This window comes from Lissotriton vulgaris, chromosome 2_1 (assembly GCF_964263255.1).
Source record: "Lissotriton vulgaris chromosome 2_1, aLisVul1.2, whole genome shotgun sequence".
Classification (NCBI taxonomy): Eukaryota; Metazoa; Chordata; class Amphibia; order Caudata; family Salamandridae; genus Lissotriton; species Lissotriton vulgaris.
Window position 1 is genome coordinate 326,156,271 of NC_141687.1, and position 27,620 is coordinate 326,183,890.

General features: G+C 47.7%; 1 protein-coding gene across 20 annotated transcripts in view; it reads left to right on the forward strand.

The window, feature by feature from the left end:
• NCOR1 (nuclear receptor corepressor 1) overlaps positions 1–27,620 on the forward strand; it is a 1,907,529-nt gene that overhangs the window by 294,715 nt on the left and 1,585,194 nt on the right. For all 20 annotated transcript variants that reach the window (XM_086955042.1, XM_086955041.1, XM_086955040.1 and 17 more), the window contains exon 10: positions 8,366–8,432. In XM_086955042.1, coding sequence (XP_086811168.1) covers positions 8,366–8,432 — 67 coding nt within the window. The remainder of the gene's footprint in view (positions 1–8,365; positions 8,433–27,620) is intronic.

The following is a 27,620-nucleotide window of genomic DNA, read 5'->3' on the forward strand; positions in this document are numbered from 1 at the left end:
ACGTTCAGAGGTGTCTAAAGTTCTATTTGGAGCGCACACAACCTTTTAGGAAATCCTCACAACTGTTCGTCTCCTACAGTGCCCCGCGGAAGGGATTTCCGCTGTCCAAACACAGCATTTCTCACTGGATCTCCAGTGCTATTCAGTTCTGCCATCAAGAAGCGGGCAAACCGCTCGAAAGAAGAGTCTGTGCACATTCCACAAGATCAGTGGGATCGTCAGTGGCTCTATTTTCAGGAGTCCCTATCAAGGACATCTGCAGGGCAGCGACGTGGAGCAGTACACGTACCTTCACGAAGCACTACTGCCTGGATTCTTCTACGAAGAATGATGCAGCTGTTGGACAGGCAGTCCTGACTAATCTTTTTCAAAGAGAGGTGAGCTTTCCCTACAATCCCTCCTTCCTGTGTTGCACATTTTGTATCACTTGTGATAGTCCTTGCTAATGTAACAAGTATATATAGATTTGGTTTTCCAATGTGAGTATCTATGTGGCAAGGTGGTGATATTCTTATAACAAAATGTGCTTTTAGGGCTTACTGCTAGCTACTCTGATACAAAGCATGGGAATCTAACTAAGTTCCAATACTGGGGCAACAAAACAAGTTACTTACTGGTAACTTTGGTTCCCCAGAATTGGTAACTTTCATAGATTCCCATGCGCCCACCCTCCTCCCCTGGGAAAGCTCGGCCTTTTTACTGAGATAGTGGCTGTTGCACAACGGCTACGAAAATCTGAGTCTCTCAGGAGGGTTTAAGGGATGAGGCTGTTCTGATTGGTTGTTACAGAATTCTTGGTCTCTTTTACAAAAAGAGGTGGACAAGCTACAAAATGAGATGAAGCCTAGGCCTAGTTTTCTCTTTTGTACTTACTGCTATGGTATTTTTAATTTCCCGAAACTCCCATTCCGACGACGGGGGAATGATACAAAGCATGGGAATCTATGAAAGTTAGCAATACTGGGGAACCAAAGTTACATGTAAGTAACTTGTTTTCTTGTCCGTGACAGATGGTAGTGTATACCATGGCACGCAATTGCTGGCTTGGATGATTACAAACCTAAAAACATGTTTACCTTAATCATGCATAATGTTGTGTGTAAGCTGAATAAATTATAAATGAAATGTTACACAAAATAGAAAACACAGGCACATAATTTGGTCCTCAGTTACTGCATGGTCCTAGTGGTCCTAATGGTGTTAAAGCTTTACAGTGCAGTTTGGGGTCTGCCATTATGAAGATGAACCCCATATTTTACAGCAACTTGTCAACTATTTTTCCATTTTTTCATGTGTCCCTGTGAAATATTGGTTTTATACCACTGTATGTTGGGCAGTATAAGCACCCAAACTTGACACTTTTCGGTGAATATAACACATCCAACAGTATCTAGCAGTGCTGTGCTCAAACACTGTTATTCTTTTGACATGCTGCAGCAGGATTCTTTCAAAATGGTCTGAAAAGACAGTAAGACCCGTTAAAAAAGCTTTGCTGGTTGGACATTTTATTAATTCTGGGCAGTTTATTAGACAGAGCCTTAAAACAATTCTAGGGTTGGTGGCTATGCGCCTACTGTTGCTTCTTGGAGTAGCGAGTGGGGTCTCTGGATTGCCTTAGCACTGGAACCATCTAAGGAGGACTGAACTCAGAATACGTTTCAGGAAGATTTCTAACCATTGATTAGTCCTGAACCAGTTATTTCACTTTGTCAATAAGATGGAGAACCCGTTACAGACCATTAAGATTCTCGATTAAGAGTGCCACTGTGATATAATTATGTGATAGACTACTAGCCGCATATTCCTTAATGTAGAATTATCCCCATGCGTGAGACTGGATCCGCCGGGGGGCTGCACCGCGTGACTCCGCCCTTACGTTGTCCGCGGGTGTGACATCCGCAAGGTCACATACCCCCTGCCCAGGCGCATGGTTATCAGTTTTTTCCTTTTCCACATGCAACGCGGGTCCGGTTTGTGCTCAGGGTATGTTTAGGCCTTTCCTCCTCCTCCTTTCCCTCCTGGGACGTCAGCGGATCCCTTGCGCAGTGCGTGGCCTTCCGCGGCTTTGCTGCGGATCCGGCCCGACACAGACTGGTACGGATCCAGGCTTGGAGGATGTGGTGCCATTGGGCCTTTTGCAAGGTGATCCTGCCCTAAGGCCAAAGTGACGCCACTATGGCGCCGGCAGCTGCTGGCCCTGGCGGCGCCACATGGGTCGGCGGACCCCTCTCGTTCCCTCGTGGGTCTACGCTGGCGGAGGTCTCCTGGTCATTCCCCGGGTCCCTCTTGTCCCTCTGCGCAGGTCAAGTTGTGGACTCTTCTTCAGCCGTCCCCTCTTCCCCGGAGGTTGGACGCCTGCTGGTGTTGTCCTCGCCAGAGACTGGCCTCCGCGTCATGGCTTTTTCCCCGACATCATCAAAGGCCAGATCCTCACGCCACGCGGTTTTCGCCAGAGGAACCACAGGTACCCCATTCCTCGCCACCTCTTTCTCCCTTCCGGACCTGGCCTTTCCCCACTCAGATTGGCTTAGGACAGAGCTTTAAACTCTGTGTCGCGACACAGTACTGTGTCGCCTGCCATATGTGGGTGCGTCGCGCAACGTCGTTGAAATGTGGAAAAATTCACTAATTGAGCAAGATGGACTGTCCATGTCAGTGACGCAGTACGTGGAGGAAGGATGGAGATGGGGACCATTAGGCGATCATGTGCGCAGCCTCGTTCCCTTTGCTGCACGCAACGAATGCCATTCCAAGCGCTTGGTACGGCGCAGTTTTGACAGGACAGGCTGCTCAGAAAAGAAGAGCAAACGCGTGGGAGCACAGCCTGGATGCCACCGAGGTGAGCTGGGCTATGCGGTCTGTTTGAGCCGCGGAGACACACGGGCGCTCCCGCAACCATGAGGTAAAACTACTTAAATTATTTACTGAACATTAGAAAAATGCGAGGTGCATCAACAAGTGGCCAGCAAGGCGGCATTGTACAATGAATATCGGTACACTTAAACTTCACAGTAGAGCACATCTACTGTGAAGTTTTAAGTGTACCAAGAGTATGCCATCAATGTCTATTGTCACAATATTGTACACCCAGTTGACAGTGTTTAAGTACTGGGCATCAAAATATGTCTTATTATGACATGGGTATCACGCTCTCAGTCTGCGAGTCCTGCTCTGTCGGTCGTGGTGGCTTTGTGTAAGGAAGGTTCGATGTGCCGGGCCTTACATTTCCAGTCTATCGAGGTTCCATGGGTTTTGCACTGGGGTCATCATTGCCCCAAATAGGGCATAGTAAAGGTTCTCTTCAGAAAGAACGACCCGTCAGTTGATCTAAAGAGGAAATGCAGTAAACTCTGGGTGGCATGAATCTGCTTGCAACTGTTGATAGCTTGTGGGCCACAGTCTTAGAGACTTAGACTGTAAATAACGCCACACCGCCAAAGCTGTCCTTACGCAACATTACAGGAATTGCAACCGTTGTGCCACACATGGTTTTACTAGTGGCGAGCTTCATACCACAGATGTCCACCTGTAGCCAAAAAATACTGCTATCATGCAAATGACGATCTCTTTTCCATGGCGTTGATAAGGAGCATCGTACCATTGCTTTCCACATGTTTTTGAGTAATAGTACCATTATGTGAGGCTCATCAATTTACCAGGGGTTAGCAGAGCGTGTAGCCCCAGGGTGCCCACAAGTTGTCAAGAATTACTGCTCTTATGAAATGGCTGGCATTTTTCCAAGGGTGGATTATGTGCATTATTCTATTGATGACCACACATTAAAAACAATTACCACTATTGTTCCAGAGCCAGAATTTTAACAGTGTAACCCACACTTCCATCCTAGGAGAGAGCAAAAATATAGACAGTTTTGCCAGTCACTGTCTTTGTTAGAACAGATTCACAATTGCTTAATTAACCTTCCTGCGTTCTCAAATTTGCTTGAAAATGCACCATTTGCCCACTCTTTTTTTTCAAAATGTTCTCGAGGGTAACAATCCGCCCCCCTCCCCAGCCGCCCCACCAAAGCCTCTGTAGGTAGTTCGGGCTTGCTCGCTACACTCAATTACCGTGTCGCTAAATGACCCATCTAGAAAAAGTGTGTCACCAACATGAAAAGTTTGGAAAGCTGTGGCTTAGGGGATGGCCGCCTTAGCTTGCAGCCGTCACCAACAGAGGAGCTGCTTTCCTCACTGCGGGGCCCTACAGAAGTGGGTGCTGCCTTTGCTCGTGCTGTTTCCACGGCTGTGGGATTTCTGCGCATGGGTGATCCGGCTGCTCATTTCCCCGCAGATCATCTTTTGGAGGTTCTTCACCAGGGCTCTGGTTGGAGGGAGCTGCTGCTTCCCTTTGAGGGTTCGCTCCGTTCTTCTCTGATGGGCGCTTGGGGGCACCCGCCACGGGGGATCCGGTGCCCCAACACCTTCTGCACCGGCACCTTCCAGGACCGCGTGACCTGGTGTGCCTTTCCCTCCACCCCTCTGCCAGTGGGCGCCCTTAACACTTTGTGTGTTGGCTAGGGCCACCTCTTGCTTGTGGGACTCTGAGTCCCTTGGATCTGCAGCGTCTCAGGAGGGTGCTGGTGTTGACTTGCAGCACCGCAGTGTTTATTCATCGCTCCGCTCTGGACATCTAGGAGGTGCTTGGCCGTGCCTCGGCGTCTTCGGTTGCCCTTCGCCGCCATACTTGGCTTCGGGACAGTGTTTTCCCAGGAAAATGTTCGGGAACGGCTGGTGGATCTTCCCTTGATTGGCACTCTTTTGTTCCACGCCTCGGCAGACTCCGCCATCTGGAGGTTCTTGGCAGAGCTTCGGCCTCCTCCTCTTCCTCCTTTTCCTAGTCGTCGTCGTCCTCCTCCTTCTCCTCCCCCTTAGTGACCTATAGGTTGATCTGGTTCTTGGGAGCTGTTCTTTCGTTGGGGCAGGTCGCCCCATTTGTGTGATCTGTGTGATTCATGTGCCTAAGAGTCCTCTTTCATTGGGACTGTGGCTCTGTTGGCTGCTGGCCGGCCCTTTTTGCCGTGTGTTTTTGCTTGGATTATCTTCACCAGGTTGGCCCTTCGATTAGGCCTTCTGTTTGCATTTGGCTGCTTGACCAGCCTTCTGCTGAGCTTTTTTTGCGCGGTTCTTTCTGTTGTCCTCTGCTGCGGAAGTTTCTTCCTAAGAGAGTTCCCATGTCTTGGGACTAACATACCGCTGGTGGGGTAGTGGTAGCTGTTATATAGCTTGTTCTGTGCTCGGAAGTTGTGGTCGCCTTCGGGTCTCTGCTCTCCCTGGTGTTTGAGTACGTTGCAGGTGCAATTCCCTTCAAGGTGGTCGGAATGCCTTTGGCGGCGCCTCGGGGTGCCATTCTCCGGGATCGCTGTGCTGCCGTCTGCGGCCTGGCGTCATGGCTCTGGTTCCACGTCTTTTTATGTCAAGTGTGAGGACCCCTTCCTGAGGTGTGTCCGGGGCCGCCTTCGCCTTCTGGCTCTCTGTCTTAAGGACTGAGATAGATTTCTGTTCCTCCTTCAGGCGCACCCTGCCCGGTCTTCCTGGGTGTCTCTAGGCTGCTCTTTCTACTTCAGCCTCCTGTTTTGCTGTAGGCGCTGTTCTGTTTGGTCTATTGACTACTATCTGTGGTGGGATCATCTGCCCTCTTCGCGGATGTGTTCCTCGTGGGGGGAGGAGGGACTTGCCCTCTTTCTGCCTCGTCTCTTGGTGTCTCTAGGTTGAGCTTCTTCCTCTTCTTTACCTTGGCCCTGGATGAGGGTTTTTGTTGCCTGATGTAGGCGTGGGGGTGCTTCGGCCTCCCTTTGCCTTGCCCCTGTTTCCTCTGCGGAGTGTGAACGGGCTTCCTCTTCTTTATTCCTTTCTTCTTTCCGCATCCCCCTTGGGATCGGTGGTGTTCTGACTATAGGGGTTCCCCTTGCCTGGGAGGACAGGGCTCCTCGCCCTGTCCATCGGACTAATCCGCTATGGGACCCTCTGTTATGTCCAGGCTGGTGGGGTCCTCTCGCAGAACCTCCTTCCCTGTGGGTATGGCTAGGGTATCTATTCTACGTTGAGGAATCTGCGGCTAGTAGTCTCTATCAGATGTACAAGTTACTTACCTTCGATAACGATGTATCTGGTAGAGACTATTCTAGCTGCAGATTCCTTCACGACTCACCCTTTCTTCCTGTTCTGAGAGTGCATTTAGCTTGCTCTTCTGCACTCGCCTGCCTCTGGGTGCTTTGTCTTCTGCGGGTGCCTTCTTTCACTCCTCCTTGATTGATTGATTGTTGCTCTTCTGTCTTTCACTGTTAATGGGCTGTGGTTGCAGGCTTTTTTGTATGCTGCACAGTTTTTCATATGTTTTTCTTGTCTCCAGAGAGAATGTTGTATTTGTTTGCAGGGTTGCTTTGCAGTGGATGTGACTACTCTTTCCTTCTATGACTTTTGGTGCCACGGTGCTTGGCACTTTCCCGACTGGGCTGTCCCCCCGACCCCCCTACATTCGCTTCTTTCCCTAGTGTTTGTCTGCTGTTTCACACACTTTTCCTATATTCTCACAGTTTTTGTTTGTGATGGCTCCTTGTTGTGGTGTGGAAAAGTTCTCTGAAGAAAACTGATGTCAGCGCGCTGGGGCGGGGCTTATGTGACCTCGCTGACGTCACGCCCGCAGACGACGTCAGGGTGGAGTCACACGGTACCGCCCCCCGGAACGCAGAGATGCTGGGAAAATAAATATTTTCCGGATCCAGTCTCACGCTTGGGGATAATTCTATGTTAAGGAATCTGCGGCTAGAATTGTCTCTACCAGATAAATTGTTACCGAAGGTAAGTAACTTGTACATTTCTACTACTATTAAAATTTTCAGTATATACATTGTTGCTTTATGATCTTTTGTATGGGGCTCAAGCTTCTTCTTGGGTGCTTTAGCGAGATTTGAGGAGTAGTTAGCATAGGAGTAAGAACTGGGCACTTTTCAATACAAGGACAGTGGGATTATAGCATTTGAGTTACACTAAATATTGTAGTACTCAAAATATATGAAGGAAGATTGTATTCTGCAAGCATCATTAGTGCTTTGTAGTCCTCTCTAGAGAATCATGTTAAATTTGCATAGAATCCTATTAATCTCTTGAAAGGTGCCATGAAGTGTAAATCAAAATGAGCGTCGAATGTAATTGTGAAAAATAAATAGCAATAATTTAGGTTGGTTGTCTCAATTGAATAGATCAATGTGTGCATGTTAGACTGCTATTTTGTACGTTCCATATCTTTTAGAGAGCATGGATTTTCTGCTTATTCACTTTAGAACATGCTGTGTTCCTGTATTCCAGATCATGCTTTAATTCTGGTTATGGAGATCTGGATGCAGAGCGTACTGTTGTTGTGACTTGATGATGTAGGGATTCTGAAATCTACTGCAGTAGAATGTGTGGATTAGAAGACCTGCTGTTGGGCTCTACTGTGTGGGGATAGAGGAAGATGCTGAACATGTGGCTCTTTGTTCAGACTTTATGCAATTGTAGGGATTGTGTGGAATACCTAACTTGATTATGGTGTACTTGTAATATGAGCAATGTTAGATGATTGTTGCAAAGTTTGACTACAAAATCATTTCATATTGAGTTTTGGAATTGTTCTCTCCTTGACACCCATTCGGATAGTATCCTGCTTCCATTCTCCATGAAATATTGAAGGGTTTATGCTTTTGTTGGAAGAAATGTCCCTGATCAGGACCTGCACATCATCAGATCAACATCAGTGTGGGTAGCAGCAACAAACACTGAAGAGTTTTAAGTAAACTCTGTAGCTGCTCATACAGGCTGTTTCCAAGCGCCGCTACACTGTTTACTGAATACAAATGTTAAAGTGAAGAAACCTTGGCACACTCAAGGAAAAATCCACTGGTGGTAATCGCCGCCACATTCTGTGTGTGATATGAAAGGTTGCCGAAGCGTCTAGGTGAAAAAGTTGACAATACCTGTACAAATTAGATCTAGCAATTGCACCTTGATGCAACTGGCTATCTAGATCTTTTTAAATGATGACTCCTGTTGCACTGATTGTATAAACAAATACATTTTAATAAATGTTGCACCTGGCTTTGCAATCTGCGATCACTTCCTATGTATTGTGTAAACTGTGCCAAGTCCGCACCTCATATGACCAGTTGGAGCAATAGTTACAAGAGGAAGGAAAGTCTCATCTTTCAAAATACCCACCATGTGTACAAGGCTAAATACAGTTTTGTAATTTTTATTTTGTACCTATCCTGGTCGTCTTAGCGGTATTTCTTGGAAGAGGAGTCCATATTTTTGTCTGCCACTTAACTAATATACCACCCCGTAACTTACCTTGTACAGACTTCGATTTTGGTTTGTTTTTCCTCCAGGAACCAGGTGATGAGGAAAAAACTGATCCTGTTCTTCAAGAGACGGAATCATGCACGGAAACAAAGGGTAAGTGTATTTATTGTATTGTTATATTTTATTCACTTTACCTGATATTTAATCTCAAACCTTGTATTTAAGAGTTTAACAAAGACTAAGCAGTAGAGGTGGCAGAAGGGTAACTAATCGACTTTACACAAATCTTCAAACTTATTTTTAACTTAATTAACTAAACTGAATGTTGTGGTGAGGAATGAATGGGACGTAGGCCAGGTCGAGTCAAATATGGTTTTATTTTTCCAAATTTACGTTTTTGTTTCGGAGTCCGCCTCTCCTTGGAAAAAGTGTCAGGATCCCTGGTAGGCGTTGTTCTCTCCCTTCTCTCCATGGAACTAGGTTTGCTCGACTGGACGTGGTCTGACACTTAGGGTCCGGGGTCTCGAGGATCCGTCCGGGATGCGAGCAGTTTCAGGCTGGAATGGAAAAGAAGGAACAAAAAAGAAGTATCTGGACTCTTGCTTTCAGAGCCCAGGTTGTAAGGGACGAAGAAGGTAGGAGAAACACCACCCACAGTGCTCTATGTGAGACGTGAGAAAGGGGTAGGGACTGTGCTCGTGTGGAGGTGCTGAAGGATTATTTACAAATTGGTGGGGGTTGGTATCTCGGTGGTCGGACTGCACTCCTTCCTTCCCACCCCGAGAACTTGCTCCGTACCTGGTCGAGCCACGCTCCTCCAGGGGCGTGGCACGGCCAGTCGCGGAGTCGATGGCCTCCTGGCTTTGTTGCGAGTTTCCACGGTCTCCGTCACTTTCTCTTGCTGGTCCTCTCGTTACCTCCAACTCTCCAATACGCCACTTCTTCTGTACTCCGGTATTGGGACACGACGGGAACCAGGAAGTGTCCGCAGATAATGCCGGGTGCGGGCTGACGTCAACCCGCAGTTAAAGAAGCCGTCCTCCTGTTCGGGGTTTACTGGGAGCAATAACGTTTTGTCCTCCGTTTTACACTCATTGTGCTGGAATGGAACAAGAGTGGGGGAGACAGGTATAGTAGACCACCAGTCAGTTGCTTGTCTTGTCTGTCCGCTAGGCAAGCACACCCCGCCACACACCTCACCCCTGAATTCTCCCGATCGGGGAGAGGAGTGACCCTGAACAAGAAATCAGCGTTCCCATTGTCAGTCCCCTTGTGATGGCGCACTTCAAAGGCATATGGCTGCAGGTACAAAAACCAGTGGAGTACCCGAGGGTTCTGGGATTTGTTCTGATGCATCCAGCGTAAGGGGGCATGGCCCGTGTACAGGATAAACGATTTACCTTCTAGATAATATTGTAATTTGTCAATGGCCCATTTAATAGATATTTAAACAAGAAAAGAGTGTCCTCTGGTGTTTGAAAGACCACAAACGCCAGCAGAAGAACAGGAAACTGGCCTCACTTAGGTCAGTTAAGAAAGCCCTCACTCACCACCTGGTGGTGACATCCTTCATCATTGAGCCCCACTAAAGAGGCCGACGCCAGGTCTACTGCGGAGCAGGCGTTGTGCGTTCGGGCGTGCAGTGAAAATAAATTATATTGTGGTGAGGGGATTAAAAAATGTCTTCAGTGTATCCTAAAAATATTTATTATTAGATCACGAGGACATATATTTAAAATTAGGTGTAGGAAAGTAGTCCAAAATTAATTGTGTGGTTATTTCCAAAGTTAGTTATTTGTCAGTCAACATGTTTCTGCCTTCGAAACAGTGTAAAATTACCAGGCATTCATCAGGACTAAGAGTGTACTAAACCCTGGCGGTATGAGCACGCTAAGGCCCACCCTGACCTAGGGACGTGAATAGTGAAAAGTGGTGAAAAAAAGTGCAAACGGGAAGAGGATTCTCTTCTCAGTTACTCCTGGTTTAGGAGGCTTACAAAGTTAGGTTTCTGCACCTGTGGAAATAAAGGGACATAGACCTACATATAGGACTAGACAAACAATTAGTGGCCCGTCTTATTCACATAAGTAAATCCATGGTGCTCCATTTTTTGTGGGTGGACAATGGTGGTGCTATAACTGTATCATTAACACCAACCTCAGTCCCTGGGCAGCTAACCACTAGTCACTGGGAAGTGTGGTGAGCTACACGTGAAAATAGTAAAAATGTGGTAGTTGTGGGTTAAAAAGGATGCTCGTGTTCCTATTCAGGATCAATGGACCAAATGGTCTGTGGTCCTGTCACTGGTATGGTAAAAGTTAAAATGTCTAACTTATATGGTGTGTTCAGGGTACACCATGGGTCACGGGAGGGGGGTGGTAGCGTAATTGGCACACCCTTGGTAAAGGAAGAAAAGACATAATCAAGTCAGGAAATAGGCAAAACGGTACTTAGCCTAGCGAGGTGCCGCCAGTATGTGATCCACCAATATCCAAGCATTTACTTACGCCCTCGACGCTAGGAACCCTCTGTATACCTGCGATACCCTCAGACCGGACCCCGACGATCAGGAGCGGGGCCGGCGGAACTGTTTAAAAGTGATTCTGAAAGTGGAGCGGCTCGTTTCCGGGGGCGGGCCGCGTTGATGGTGGGTGGAGTGCCGTAGGTTGAGCCAATGGGAGATGGAATCATGTCATGACGGCAGAGGTCACATGGGGCCTGCGTCAAGGAAGGGTCGGACTTGTGAGCAAAGCTTGTAATGGAAATTAGCGTTGCCGAGGAAACAGAGGTCACATGGTACCAACACGCTACAAGACTAGAGCGATAGTCCACTATCCCAAAAAGTGAACGTCAGATACAAGACGCGCTAACTTTATTAGGCTGGAAAGTGAAGCACATTACACCGGGCGCCCATTGGCTCGCAGTATGTCATTAAGAAAATTCTATAATCCATAGGTGACGCGTTGGTACCAGGACACTGTGACAGATGTTGTAAGTGGCTAGTTTTTTTTATTTGTTTAGACTGAACAATGTAGAGTGAAGATAGTTCCCAGGGGGGCGAATCGTTGGTAAGTGGGGATGCAAAAGTTAGATAGTCCGGGAGAGGTAAACGATTACTCCCCAGAAGGTGTAGATCACGCGCCAAAAGTGCAGCGCGGATCGTACTTACTAATGCACTTTGACCATGACTGTATGGGGTGAGTTACCCCTAATGAATGGCATGCGGGAAGGTCAAATATCACCATCCCACAAATGGTTGGGGGTGCGGTATTGAGGGTCAGCCTGCAGGGGGTAGGCATTGGCATTGACAGAGAAAGCGTCGTATCATTAACAGCTAGAGAGCAAAAAATGTTTAGTTTGATATACAGTGGAGGTCTATTAATCTCCCACTGGAGCTAGCAGAATATTATCTTAATACAGAGTTCCACGGAATTTCATCATTCAGTCCAGTGAGGTGGGTCCCCAATCTATAAACCCACCTCTGTTCTTTTTCGAACAGTCGGTTAGTGATGTTGCTACAATTGAGCATGGAAAATGCCCCGTCACTCTTGGTAGACCCCATGAGTCTGCCACAGATCGTCTTGCTCCTGGTGCTATCTCCCGGGGGCGTGTATGGACAATGCGTCTTTCAAACTGCGTCCTTTCTTGAATGAAAGTAGAGTTTTTTCCCAAGTTTTCTTGATACTCGATATTATTTTCCAATTCTTGTTGATAGATTTTTTCATGGTGTTTGAGAGGCTACTATATGTGGTTACACAAGTGAGTGGAACGTCCTCGGAGTGGTTGGTCTTGTCCTCCAAGAGGGCTTCTCGAGGTTGATTGCGCGCTCTCTTATAGCCTTTGTTCAGCGTGGACAGTGCGTAACCTCTTGATTTCAGTTTTTCAGTTAGGCCAAGTGATTGTATCTTGAAGTCTCGTACATCGGTGCAGTTGCGCCTAATTCGTAGGTATTGACCATACGGTGGGTTCTCTTTCAGTGGGCGGGGGTGGAAGCTCGTGAACTCAAGCAGATTATTTTTGGCAGTTGGCTTTTAGTGTGTTTTAGTTGATAGATTGGTTCCCGTAACTATGATTGTCACATCCAGGAAGACCACTTCCGTTCTGCTGGTGGTGTGAGTAAATTTCAGGTTTGGGTCCAGGGTGTTGATCCATATCAGGAAGGCTGCCAGTTGTTCATCACTACCTGTCCATACCATCAGGACGTCGTCGATATAACGTTTCCATATTTGTATCGCAGGCCTGAAAGGACCATTGGGTGGTAGGATATGTTTGGCCTCGAAATCAGCGACCTACAAACCCACCACACTAGGGGCAAAAGTACTGCCCATGGATGTACCTGTGCATTGAAGATAGAGCTGTCCTTTGTATGAGAAAAAAATATCTTTCAGTGCTAGTGTGGCACAATCAATAATTAATTCCTTAGATGTCTGGTAGTTCAAGACCACCGTCTCAAGAGCTTCCCCCAGGACTCTGATGGTATCGTCCTGGGGGATACTGGTGTAAAGGCTCTCGATGTCTAAGGTAACAAGTGTCACTGTGTGTTCAGCGAAAGTGAGGTCTTGAAGGAGTTGGAGTAGACTTTTGGTGTCCTTCAGATAAGTTGGTGTGCTTTGTACAATTGGTTTGAGATAGTGGTCACAATATCATGACAGGGGTTCCAACAGGGAGCCTATGCCAGAGACGATGGGTCATCCTGGGGGGGGCATCCTGTTTTTATGTGTCTTTGGTAATGTGTAAAAATATCGGATCACACTGTCACTGGTACTTAGTCTGCCTCATTCTTGGACAGTTGCCGATCTTCCTCCGGTTTTCTGACTAGGATGGTGATTCGTGCCCTATGTTCCGTGGTAGCGTCCCTGGTTAAAGGGATATAATTCTTTCTGTCATCAAGAAGAACTTGACAAACTCTGTCATAGTCCGCTTTGTTTTGTATCACAAGGCCACCGCCTTTATCCGCCGGTTTGATAGTAATGTCCGGATCATTCTGGAGACTCTGCAGTGCCTTGTGTTCCGCAGTGCTATAGTTTCCAAAAGTGGTTGGATCCTGGCAAGTTTCCAGATCTTGGAATACAGCCTGCTCAAAAGCAGTAATGGCTGCCGGGACTGTGTGCGGTGGTGGTGTGAAGGTGGAGTCCAGTCTTAATCCGGTGTCTCCTTTGCGAATTGCTTTGTTGGGGTCTTCTTTTCCTTCAAAGAATGACTTGAGCTTGAGTTTTCGGAAAAAGGCCGCAAGCTCACAATGGAGCTTGAATTTGTCTGGGCGGGCTGTGGGGACGAACCCTATGCCTTTCTCAAGAACCTTGGTTTCAGTTGTGGTCAGTATCTTGTCCGATAGATTAGTTATAAGCCTCACAGCCCGCTCGTTCCCGGTTTTGGGTTCTTGCTGCGTGTGTGGTTGCCCACGGGATCGTCGTCTTCCCAGGACACCTGGTTGGTCCCTCTCCTCTCTTCCTCGTCTGCCCCTCTCTAAAAAAGGCTGTTGGTATTGGTTGGGAAAACCCGGTGGTTGCATGAATGCCGGATTCCAGCCCATCACCGGGAAGGGTGGTTGTTGAAAGGGAAATTGATGAGCAGCACCTCCCATCTGTGGGGATAGTGGCCATCTTTGTTGTTGGTTGAAGTAACCCGGTCTTCCTCTGTTGCTACAATTACCTCTGTTGCCCCTTCTCCTGCCCTTTTTGAAGGAGCCGTTGCTGGACCCGCTACTATTTGAGGAGTCCTCGTCCGAATGATCGGTGTTGCTAGGGTTCCTTGTGGGTGGAATATAGGTAGCTGCTGAGTAGGGGTAAACTCTTTCAAATTCGAATTTCTTTAAATCCTTCTGAACTTTGTAACCTTTGATTGCATGAGGTTCTCCTTGTATTCGTTCAGCTCTTTATTGATCTCGTCTAGCTTTTTCTTATAGCCAGTGACTGTGGTCTTGAAATTCGACTGTCTCCTGAATTTCTACCATAAGTGCCTCGGAAAATCTCAGTGCTGTTTTTATTATTAGCACAAGACAAGTCGCGGGTACAATGCCACGTGATCATGGCCCATTCCTGTCGAAAGGTGGCATCATTCAGGAAGATGCACGGAGCGTTAGTGACAAGGAGCCCTCTAGGAGCGGTATTTTTGAGGCGATATGGTTTCAGAATCGTGCCGTGAAGAATTGTGCGTATTCTATCACGTTTCAATTCTGTGAGTTTTTCCCACTCTGAAGTGTGAGCTATCACTTGTGAAATTGCCGGATCTGCAAATAGGTTCGAGTCTGACAGAATATGTGCTATTTCTGACTCTGAATATGTCAGTCCCAGGTTAGACATGGTGCACGCAATATGTGGAGACAAAGTATCATATAAAAGAGCGGACACAGTCTTGCTCAGTAAAAACAGCTCTCACAGCTATGCGCGGCTAGGTATATACCAACAAAAAGAGAGATAGGGAGAGTTCTGGAATAGCTAAACAGTCCCTCTATGGTGGGGTATTTACATTCCCGGGGAAACAACGTACGACTAACGTATAGCACTGGATGCTCAAGACAGTCATCCCCTATTTGTGACCATACTGCCCCTAGGCCTGAGTTTGATGCATCGGTAGACAGGATAAATGTTTTGTTATAGTCAGAAGAAATGAGGATGGGCCCTGAGATGACAGCATGTTTCAATGAACCAAAAGCTTCCAAAACTTTGGAGGAGGGATGTATGAGCTGTCATGGTCGTACCTCTTTATGAAGAAGGTAGGTTAAAGGGGTAGCTAGCTCTGCAAATTAGGGAATGAACCTCTGATAGTAACCTATTAGGCCCAGGAAGGCCGTAATTCCCGTTTGTTAGTAGGGAATGATGTATCCATTATGGCCTTCACTTTTTCTGCTGGTGGCAATCACTCCATCACCTAATACATATCCAAGATATTTCACTCGTGGGTAAGCTGCTCGTGATTTCTTCGCATTTATGTGCAGACCTGCATTACTGAGGGCACGCAAAATGGTTTCCAGGTGTTTCAAGTGGTCGGACCAGGTAGGACTAAAGAACACAATATTGTCCAGATATGCCGAGCAGAATGAGGGGTAAGGTTGGAGTATGGTGTTAATCAGCCTTTGAAAAGTGGCAGGTGCCCCGTGGAGACTGAATGGAAGGACATTAAACTCGAACAACACAGCATCGGTTGAGAAGGCGGTTTTCTTTCGGTCTGTTTCACGGAGGGCCACCTGCCAATAGCCCTTGGTCAAGTCAAATGTGGTGATGAACTTGGCTTTGCCCAGTTTTTCCAAAGTTCATCTACCCTCGGGATAGATTAGGCATCATAGGTAGAGATGGCATTAGGGGTGCGAAAGTCCATACAAAAGCGTGTTGATCCGTCCGGTTTTGGGACCATCACTATCTGGGACGACCAATCACTGGTGGAGGGCCGTATGACGCATAATTTCAACATCTCCTTTCCCTCCCTTCTTAAGTCCTCTCTCCTTGCTGCAGGTATTCGGTAGGGTCTTAGTTTTACCGTCTTGCTCACTGGCGTCTCAATTCTGTGTTCGGTTAGGGTAGTCTTCCCTGAAACATCCGAGAAAATGCTTGAAAAGGGGAGTAGGGTTTGTTGTAGGTCCTCTCTCATTCGGACTGAAAGTTCTTAATTGACCACAAGTTTTTCCAGAGTGGAGTTCTGAGAAGGGCTGGTAGGCAAGGAGAGATGTGCTGCTCTCTGTGGAGTTCTGAGCCACTTCTTCAACATGTTTGTGGTAACATTGCGTCTTGTTAGGTGTGGTCTGTACCCGGCAAGTAGTGTCGCCTATAGTTTCTGTTACCTGGTATGGGCCCAACCATTCACTTTGTATCTTGTGAGTGGAAGAAGGCAGTATTACTAACACCCAGTATCCAATGGAGAGATGCCTCCACGTTTTCCCTTTATCATAGTATTTCTTTTGTTTGTCTCTACTTTTCTCCATATTCAAATAAGCTAGATCCCTCAATTTTCCTAGCTTGGATTTTAGTTGTTGGGTGTATTCCAACAGTGAACGTTGATTGGCCTCTTCTTTGGCCTCCCACACATCTTTGGTCATTTCCAGAAGGGATCGGGGCTGTCGCCCATATAGCAAATCAAAGGCTGAGCATCCCAGGCTACTTTGCACTTGAGAACGTAACGCGTATAAGTCAAGGGGTAGGAGCCGGTCCCAATCCTGTCCTTCGACGCTGAGCATTTTCTTCAGTGTGGTCTTAAGGGATCGATTATACCTCTCAACGAGGCCGTCCGTCTAAGGGTGGTATACCAAGGTGCGGAAGTGGTCTATGTCCAATGATCGGCAAACCTTCATCAGGCGGGACACGAATGGTGTTCCTTGGTCGGTAAGTACTCCTTTGGGGAAGCCGACCCGAGAAAACAGCTCTACGGATTTCTCTGCAATATTCTTGGTGGTAGGGGCCCTAAGGGGAAACGCCTCGAATCTGCTGGCATAGTCCACGATAACCAATGAATACAGGTTACCTTTCGATGTTCTAGGTAGGGGCCCTATTAAGTCCATACCGACTCTTTCAAAGGGTGTACCTATAATGGGTAGAGGTTCAAGCGGTACTGCTGGGGCTTTTGCATGTTCTTTTTTTTTTTCCCGACATATTTCACGTCCGACAGTACTTCTGGTTGTCCTTGTAAATACTGGGCCAGAAGAAATGGCGCAGTATATTTTCCTTGGTTTTCTCTGCCCCTGTATACCCTAGTAGCCATGGTTCGGGAGCTGGTGAAAGCTGGAAGAGAATCTGCTTGTACCCCTGTCTCCCTTCCTACTCTATCCTGGAACAAGGAGAGAAACCTGGGATTGTCAACCCCCAAGATGATGTCTTCATGCAGGGATTCCACCACCCCCACCCTTACCGTGCAGGGGCTTCTGTCTAACAGTACCATTGTGACTAGAGCTACAGGGTAAGGTTTTACGTCCCTGTGTACTCAACGTAGGTGGACCAAGGAGTCCGGAATGATCTAGGTAGGAGGGATGATGTTTCCCTGAACCACTGACTGCTTGCACCCAGAATCTAATAGGGCTTTTACCGTTCACCTGCACATGTACATAGAATGATGTCCCCATCTCTGCTGAGTATAACAGCACCTTCGGGATGTAACCAACCTCCATAGGCTCCTCCGCTGGCTTCTTTCGGGGGCACATACGGGCTATATGGCCCCAGTCGACACATTCAAAACACTGTGGCCCTCTGAAAGGGCGCATCTCCATTCGGCCCGTTTTGGTTTTAGGGAGGTCGGATTGAGTTTTTTTTTCCTTTCAAGTTTCTGAGGAAGAACACTTAAGTGAGACTTCTCTGTGTCCCAGGTCATCGTTCTTGGTTGTGCTCTTGAATAATTTCCAGCCATCTCGATGGCTTGTTCTGCTGTGAGACTAGAGTGTTGCTTCAACCACCTCTGGGTCCCGTAGGGTAGAGCTTCCATAAACTGCTCCAGATACCTTTTCGTCATTATTTCTTCCTTTGAGCTGGAGGACTGCTTTAACCACTTTTCAGCGGCCATTTTTAGGCGGAAGAAGAGTGTTTTGGGGTTTTTGCCCAGGTACTCCTTGTTCCTTCCAGAATCTCACCCGGTAGGCCTCGGTGTCTAGTCCCAGGTGGTCAAGTTTTACTTCTTTTATCCTCTGATAAGGGGTATCCCTTGTGGGGTTGGCGACCTGGTGTGAAAACTGTTTCCCCAGTCAGGCGCTAAGAAGGGCCATTTGTCCTCGGGCCACCCACACCCTCGCGACGCCCTCTCAAAATGCAATAAAAAAGCGTCCGGATCTTCCACTGGTATGTACTTCTGGAGGGCTATTCCTGAAAGATTCGATAAGGAGGCGTGTCTTTCTACTTGTGGGGCGGCACCTGTCCACCCTTTTGCATGCTCTCAATGTGGGCGGTAATGGTGTTTTTGAAGACATCGCGGTCTGCCTGCGCTGACGTCATCTGCCTTTCTATGGCCCATTCCAGCTTCTCTTGGCCTTTGATGAGATGCTGAGTCTCCGTCACAGGTTGACTGATGGATGGGGATGGCAATCCCACTGACACCAGATGTTGCGGGTTCGAATGAATGGGACGTAGGCCAGGTCGGGTCAAATATGGTTTTATTTTTCCAAAGTTACGTTTTTGTTTCTGAGTCCACCTCTCCTTGGAAAAAGTGTCAGGATTCGTGGTAGCGGTGGTTCTCTCCCTTCACTCCAGGGAACTAGGTTTGCTCGACTGGACGTGCTCTGACTCTAAGGGTGCGGGGTCTTGAGGATCCGTCCGGTATTCGAGCGGTTTCGGGCAGGAAACAAAAAGGAACTAAAAAGAAGTATCAGGACTCTTCCTTTCAGAACCCAGGTTGTAAGGGGCCAAGGAGTGAGGGGAAACACCACCCACAGTGCACTATGTGAGACGCGAGGAAGTGGTAGGGACTGTGCTCGTGTGGAGGTGCTAAAGAATTATTTACAAATTGGTGGGGGTTGGAGGTATCCAGCCGGTCCTCGTTCTGCGGTCTCCGTCACTTTCTCTTGCTGGACCTCTCGTTACCTCCAACTCTCCAATAGGCCACTCCTTCTCTACTCCGGTGTTGGGACACGACGGGAACCAGGAAGTTGCTGCAGATAACGCCGGGTACGGGCTAACGTCACCGGTGGGCGGGTTCACGTCTGGCATAAACCACCAGTTAAAGGAGCCATCCTCCTCTTCGGGGTTTACCGGGAGCAATAAAGTTTTGTCCTCCGTTTTCCACTTGTGGTGCTGGTAGGGAACAAGAGTGGGGGAGAAGAGTATAGTAGACCACCAGTCAGTTACTTGTCTTGTCTGTCCGCTAGGCGAGCACACCCCGTCACACTGAATTATGAAACGTCACATGCTCAACGCTCATGAGGATTTTACAGGACATCATACCACTACTCCAGAAAGGCGACTTCATGTACACTCTAGATCTGAAGGACTCCCAGGTCCACATAGCTATTCACCCAGCGCATCAAAGATAACTGCGGTTTATGGTGAGTGGACAACATTACCAGTCGAAGTACTCCCATTTGGGGTTACCACAGCCCCAAGGGTCTTAACCAAATGTCTGGCTGTAGTAACAGCTCATCTCATGAGGAGCTGCACCCATGCATTTCCTTAGCTGGACGACTGGCTGATCAAGAGTGCCATGCACCAGCTATGCTTAGCACATACCCAGACCACCATTCAGACCTTACATGGTCTAGGTTTTAACATCACTGTGACAAAATCCCACCTCCAACCCCTACAAGTGCAACCCTTTCTTGAGGCCATCCTAAACTGTAGGGTGGGTAAGGGGTTCCCCAGCCTAGCACAAGTGCAAGCCTTCCAAAATGTGCTGCCTCTAATTCAGCCGGATCATCAGGTGACAGAACTGTGTTGTGACTGCCCAGAATGATGGTATCCTGCATAGCCATAGTTTTGGGAGCGTGGATTCACATACTGTGCATTATTACTCTATCTAGTGACTGGGTCCGGAATTCTCCAGTATCCTAGTACACTTTTTTTTTTTCCTTTGTGTTTTTGGGCTTAAACTATTCCACCATTTGGTGCCTTATCCAGTCTCGCCTGACGGCCTACCCCCTCACTAGGAGCTCCTACATGTGGTCGCCATCTATAGATTTTTTTTTTTTGATTATTGGGTGTGGAGGCATAGCTGAAGGCTCTCCAATCTGCAAAATTAACTACTTTAAGATAACTTTCATTGATTTAAAAATCAAAGAAGTTCACTAAAGAGGTAAATGAAGAAAAATAATTTGATCGCATACGTTGAGACCATATCCGAAAATTCCCGGATAGCGGCCCCTGTTCGCTAGATATGGAGAAGGCACCTTTCCAGTTCTGCCTGCTGTGGCACCATAGCTTTGCCCAAAAGGACAACCATCAGGTGTGTAGCCTTTACCTTTTGCTCAACCACTAGATTTACGACTGTGATGCTTATGCGGATTTCAAGCCAAAGACATTGAGGGTAATGGAAAACCAGAGGCAGGCACCCTACACCATGTAAGGCCAGAAGCAGACTCCATCTCTTAAAGACCTGGGCTTGTTGAGCCACGATGAGGATAACTTCGCCGAAGGAGCAGAATGAAAACGCTCAGATGTTGAGATGTAAATCGTCGAGCGGGAATATTGCAACCCAAAAGAAAAAAAACTCTGCCAACACTGAGAACATTCAAGAGGAGAGTTTGGAACATCAGACTCTCAAATAGCGAAATCTGCATTGGCGCCAGAAACATCATTGACTGAAGGCAATCAAACACATAAAGACCCCCGTGGTTCCCACAGCAAGGACACCGCAGGTAACCGAACACCTAAAAAGACGACAACTTCGAAAGATTATCCAAATCGAGAGGTTTTAACATTGAAAGAAGATGAAAGTCAGGAGACGGCGATAAAGGCGATGAGTGATACACCGCTGAAGGAAACCTTGAAGTCGAAAATAAAGTCTTTGGCGGTGCTTGACCCCGAATATCGATCTGCCAAATTAGAGCGCAAGAAAAAAACGTCTTGAGGCAGAAATGGTTGCAATTCTGCAGAAGAAAAAGGATTTTGATGCATCACTTTGGAAATTCTGAATCCCTCAAAAGAACAAATGGAGAAGGATGTCAAAGAATTAGACCCCCCTTTGACACCAGAGCTTCAGGAGGAGGAAGAACATGAGTTCTTCCCCGAGCAAAATGATCCTGATACCATGGAAATGAGCGTGTTTAAGGACTCTGAAGGTTCTGAGTATGCAGAAACTCCATGGTATGACATTGAAACAGATTTCCCAGCAGCGGGAATGGACTCTTATCAATTTGTGGACAACTAACAAGAGCAGCCGATAAATACGGTGTACAATTAAAGGAGGAGAAAACACAATCCTGCTTCCTTCTAGAGACATTGCTGCCTTCTCAAACCAGAAACCAGTTCATTCCAGTGTTGCACAGCCTTCTGGATGAGAGCCTTCAATAAGCCTGCAATGTGCAGAGCTGTTAAGCTGAGGAAAAATTATAGACATCAGTCTAATGATCCTCTGTACATAAGAGGAACAGGCCCAGCTGACTCCATCATTGCAGCTACAGCCAGGAAAAGAACAAACATCCCAAAAACATTGGGACCACTTCCAGATAAAGAGAGTAATAAAATGGATATGGTGGGTGGGAAATTTGAAAGAGGTGCAGTAATACAGTGGAGCATATCCATCTTGAACTCGCTCAATAGATATGCCTACTGACACTGTATTGCAATTGCAGAGCTAATGAAGCACTTGCCTGAAGAGCTTTGCAATAGAGCAGCTTCGCTTGCGTGGGAAGTGAAACATTGTGAATACATGCATCAAGTCGGCACAAGCAGCAACTGACACTGCAAGCCGCCAAATGATGGCTAGAACAACGCTTATACACTATGCATGGTTAAGGGTGTCTCGTTTCAAGTCAGAGGTACAGGCTAACATCAATGCACTGTTGAATCAGCAACTGTTTGGTAGCACAGTGGATGAAACCCTTCAACAATTAAAAAAGAATAACAAGATGGTCAAGTCAGTGGGAGCATTGCAGTTAAAAGGGAACCTAAGGCGAGGAACACCGCTCCGAAGACCAGCAGGAAGAAGTTATTCACTGGTGCAACTTCACACAAAGAGTTTCAGGGCACATGCCAACCTCAGACATCTCAACATTGGCAGTGGCAGACACAGGAATGCCGGCCCATTTGGCACGTGTGTGAGAAGGTGGCCTGATATGCAGTGGTCACTATTCTAGTGAACACTATGTATCAGTCCAGCAACCCTTATTGATGATTGGTTGTAAGTCAACCTTATAGACCAGCTATCCTAGTAGCGTGGATACGAGCAGTCTAAGGCTAAAGATTCGAGAGGGCGTGTTAAGCCAGCTGTTATGCCACATATACCCCTTGAACACCAAGTGAAAGGACACCACACAAGTGTTATGAAAATAAACAGTTATTTATTAAGAATCACAACAGCCCTGTACTCTTTATGAGGACAGGGTACTAAGCACAAACCAAAACTCTTACAAAAATACTTAAGTTAACACAGTATATACAAATACCCGAGGGGCACGGAAAACCATATACTAGAAAAGTGGAATGCGAAATTACTAGCAGGTAAGTACAGTACTACTAGGCTTTGGAATCGCTAGGACTTGACTATAGAACCTTCAGATTACTTATAGGAGGCCTAGGGGACTCGGGTGCAGTGTGTGCACTCTCACGCGAGATGCGGGACAAAGTCTATGGTAGCTAGGAATTGCAAAGTTAGTGTTCTCGGGCGAACCCGACCTGGTAGGAGGAAAACGAAAGTGGATTCTGACCCTTGGGTAGTGAGGCTATGCTGGGGCACCGAAATGCCGAAGTTACCTAGCCCAGGGGCTGCAGCTGCATAGGACTCAAAGGACGTCGGGAATCCTCGTAGACGGACCAGGAGCCTGGAAGAAAGAAGTTGCTGGCAGGCGACCAGTGAAGAAAGTTCGGTGGATCCAAGCCTGGATCGATGGAAGATGACACCTGAAAGCAGAGGGGACCAAGTTCGTGACTACTAGCCAGTAGTCAGTGGGCACCAGGAGGGCACCGGATGGTAGCCACCTCGACAAGGCGAGTGGGTGACGCTGTGCTCGAAGATCTCACGGACCAGGAGGCGTTGTCGGCGACCAGGAAGGAGGATCGAGCTGTCCCACGAAGATAGAAGCTTTCGGCGTCGCTGGACCCAGGATTGGGCAACAAAGCCTTGGCAAATTCAAGCCCACGCGGTGGACCTAAAATGGCGTCTGGGGTGGACCAGGAGGGTCCGGGGTGCCTCTCTTGAAGAAGGAAGCAAGGGCCAGTCTGGAGCAACCAGACCAGCAGCAGTGATGTCGTCGGGCGTCGTTCAGAAGGCCACAAGCCAGCCGGCTAGTAGCCAAACAACGCGGTGCACAGCAAACAGCAGAAGGGCCCCACGCAGATCGTGGAGATGCAGGGAGGCTGATCTTGGGTGCTGGGGCTGCGCAGGGTTGGGGCTTCTCGGACCCCAAAGCACTCACCCGTGGAGGACACGGTGGGCTTGTTGTAAAGATGTCGTGCAGTCTTGGCGATCGTCGGTCCCTCGAGGTCTCGTCGCACTCACAGTTCTCAGCTTTGCTGTAGAGGTGAGTAGAGGTCAGAGGTGCCAGGGAAGCCGGGTCTCGTCGAGCTGGGTCGTCGGATTCGTGAAGGACTTGCAGCAGACCGCAGTGTTCTTAGGATGGTGCCCGCTTGATGCAGGGTGACTACTCCTTAGCCACAAGGGAGAATCTTGAGGAAGAAATCTTGAAGTCCTTTCGCAGAAAGTTGTGTCTTGATTCCAAAGATGATCTAATTTGAACAGGGGGCCCGCTCCCATCTTTATACTAAAAAAGGGGGCTGACCCGTTGACTAGGTCCTGCCTATGGGTGGGACTAGGAGGGGGGTGGTTACACCCCTCTGCCATGCCGGACTTCCCCAGGCCAGGGGCTGGTGTGCCCCTGGAACTGGTTCAGACTGGCCTATGCGTAGTGAGCACTGGGGTGCCACTCAGCAGTCACCTTCCTGAAAAGCCCTGCCTACCCAGGATACACAAAACCATGTCTGGGACGGTGCTAGCACCGCCCCGGACAGGAAACCCTTTGTCCAGGCCTCCCTCGCGGGAAGGACTCCCAGCAGCAGGAGGTCAGACTCGTGTCTGTGGTGGCAGCATCCATTTTGTGGAGCTGAGGCTTCAGTTAACTTTAACCGGGGTTCACAGTTACATACATGTCGTGTCCCTCTAGAAGGGTGGAATGCTAACCCCGTCGCCAGAATTGGCGAGGGGTTAGTATTCCAATTCGTATGACACCTTACTCGACATGTTTTGATAAAGCAATACCAAAGTTAGCATTTAACCGCGAGGATTATAATGCACTTAAGAGTATATGGTATGCGATATCATGTAACAGCTATTAGGACTTGGTTCCGCAAGCTGCAGACAGGCTCTGCTCATGCCAGAGCACCATCTCACACGATTCCAAGCACTCTGCCTTCAGGATTGTCAAGGCCTGCCATAGGAGTGACTGATAGGAATCTGTGTGTCCATTTTAGGGTTAGGTATAGGTATACTACACCTCCAGCAAAGGGTGATTACACGACTTTGCCCCAGCTGTCATGCAGCCAGTTGTGTCAAATTTAGGAGGCCAGCCAGGGGTGGCATAATACATGCTTCAGCCCCTGGCAGCCCTGGGTACACCCATGCCCTGAGTTACAGGGTCTGATAGGGGGGCCCAGTACCAATTGGAAATGCACCTAGGGTACATGGAATCCATTTTACAGAGAGAGCAGTAGGCCTGGGGTCCTGATTGGCAGGATCCCAGGTCGACTATGTCAAAAACCAGCTAAAACACAGGGCAAAAAGTTGGGGGCAACCATAGTCAGGAGGTACCTTCCTACAACGTGCACAAGGAAGAGCACAGCCTCACAGAGGAGGAGCAGTCATCTCATCCACCAAGGGACCTATCAAGGCATCAATCCCTCTCGCACACAACTGTGGGAGCAAACTAAAGGACTTCCTTCAGGAATGGAGGAAGGTCACCTTCAGGTATTTAGATAGAAATGATCATTAAATTTGGATACTGCACATACTCAAATAAAATCACGGCACTCTCCGACATCCCAATCCTCAGCAGCTCAACTTGGTTTTTTGGCTCCTGAGGTCATTGAGTTTCAAGCTCCCGCAGGAATGCAGATCTGTTCTCAAAGAAGTATGCAGGCCTTCTTCCTAAATTAATGGAAGAATTTTGTGCACTACTGCTTTCCTAAACTTATCAATCCTCTCCAGCAGCGATACAAGACATTGTCTGTTATTTGCTCCAACTGCAGAAATAAGGCCTTGCCTTGCCTACACTTCTATTTAATTACACCTGCCGGCTGTAGCTGCCTACTTGCAAAATAGGAAACACATTTTATTGTTTAGAATACCAGTCAATAAAACTTTACGGAAGGCCTCTACAGGGTTATCCCACCTGCTTGGAACCTCACAAGACTCATGGGCCTGTCTTTTGAACCCCTTCACCCATGTCATTGCAATTTCTCTCCTGAAAGATGACTTTCCTTCTAGCAATCACTTCCTTCCGGCGGGTTAACGAATATCGCTCTCACACCTTGGAGGAGCCTTCTTCCAGGCACATCACGATATCCAAGATTCCCCCTAAGGTATTAACCAGACAATCAAGCTCCTGGTCTTTTTTCCACACCTAGAGACTGTGGCGGAGCATACTCTACATAGTCTAGATGTCAAGGAAGCATTGATATACTGGATTTACAGAATACAATTCTTAAAACACCACAGCTTTTTGTGTCATACTCCTAGCAATACAAGGTTCATGACATTTCAATTATGGGCATTGCATGCTGTTTGGTCAAATGCATAGCAACCATGCAAAAGCAAAATGAGCCCTGCCCGTTCAACCCAGACCTGATTCTACTCGTAAGAAAGGGACTTCTGTGGCCTTCTTAGGTAATATACCGTTAGCTGACATCTGTAAGGCATCTACGTGGTCCACTCCTCATACATTTACCAATCACTAGTTTATGGATGCCCTGGCCATGCAACAGGTTAGAGATGGCCAAGCTGTCCTATGTACACTTTTCTAGTCTACTGCAACTTCCTCAGGCTATACCACCTCTTTATGGAGGACTGCTTGTGAGAAAGTTGCTCTATATATACTTCACCAGAATAAGGTACAGTGTGTATAGAGTCCACAAACCCCAGAGTTATAACAGAGGTTAAAGCCAGGTGTGACCTTACTCTCAAAAGTGGTAGCTTGGTCGAGCAGTAAGGCAGTACCAGAGGACAGTGTAAAGCATTTGTTGTACACTCAGTCAGCAAAGGGTTTCACACACTGAACACCAGGCCCAGTGATTTTATATCAAAGATATAGTTACTTTATTTCTAGAACCAACAGGTATCAAAATATACTTTTCTCAATATGAGAGGTCTCAGATGAGTACTTTGCAGAAAGCCAATAAACTTTGTAAGCACAATAGGTACGGGGGTTGCAGCAGGCAACACAATTCTACACACAATTTAGCATTGAGCTCAATAAGTTTTCCTATATAAACACGGTTGATTACTTTGTAGATTACTTTGTTAGTTCCAGGACTGGATCCTAGATTCAGTCCTGGGGTCTAAGCTGAAAACAATTCAGTAAAAACGTTTGTTATTGCAGTGATTTTACAGGAATTTAAAGCTATTTTAAAAGTTCACACTTAGAAACTTTTAAAGAGAAATCTGGCAATGTTATCCAAAAGGAGAAAATTCAGGTTACAGGTAAAGTACGATCTCGTTATTTTTCTAATCCAGTACTGGGCTCCTGGGTCCAGCACTGGGGTCTCAACTTAAAACAGGTAAGTAATTACGTTTCAGTATTTCGTATGAATTTTAAAGAATATTTCAAGTTTTCAAAAGTAGACACTTGGAAGAAATTTCATATACAAGCAGACAATGGATTCCTAAGGAGAATATACAGATTAAGGGTAAACCCAGTTCGGATTACTTTCGTGGTTCAATACTGGGCCACAAGGTACAATATTGGCTTCTCTCCTGATCACAGGTGAGTACTTCGGAATTCGTTACTCGGCTGATTTTAGGCACTTGGAAGATTTTTCGAGTCAAACCAGTCAATGTTATCCAATGGCAGGTAAGTGAGTTACCGGTTTCCAGGTGAGTACTCGGCTGGTGAAGTTAAGGTTCTGGGCATAGACTCGGGGGTCCTCCAGGGTCAGGTAGGTACAGTTGGTTCACCATCAGCGGCACAGGGGCGGCCGGGTGCAGAGTTAGTTAGGTCCAATGTTATCCAATGAGGGGCAGGGGGCCTCCGGTTGGTGGCTGCTGGCTAGCAGGCCACGCAGCTGTGAGAGCTGAGCTCCTGGTCACTTTCTCAGGGCAAATGGGTCAGTAGGATAGGACAAAGGTGGCACGGCCAGAGGCACTCGGGCGGCTGGGTTGCAGGGTGCTTTTGAGGCGTCAGGCGCTCAATGTTGTTCAATGGGAAAGGTCACAAGTGAAAAAAGGCTGCAGGCTCGGGGACAGACACTTCGAGAGGTAAGTTGGGATCTTGGAGCACAGGTAGGTACCCCAAAGGAAGGCACAGCGGGCTGTAGAGCGACGGGTGCAGGGTTGTCTTTTGGTGTCGGGAAAGCTTACCCTCGGCTGGTCGTAGTTGGAGGGGCCCCTGGTTCTGAGTCTGCAGGCGTCGTCTGGTTCGTCGAGGAGGGTCTTTGGGCAATGGACTTCGTGTCCCAGTCGCCAGGGGGACGTCCTCGTGGTCTTGGATCACTTGGGCACGGGCCGGGCTCGACGGGTGCAGAGTGGGCTGGTCCAGAGCTTCCTGGCTAACACCAGGGGTGTTGTTGCAGC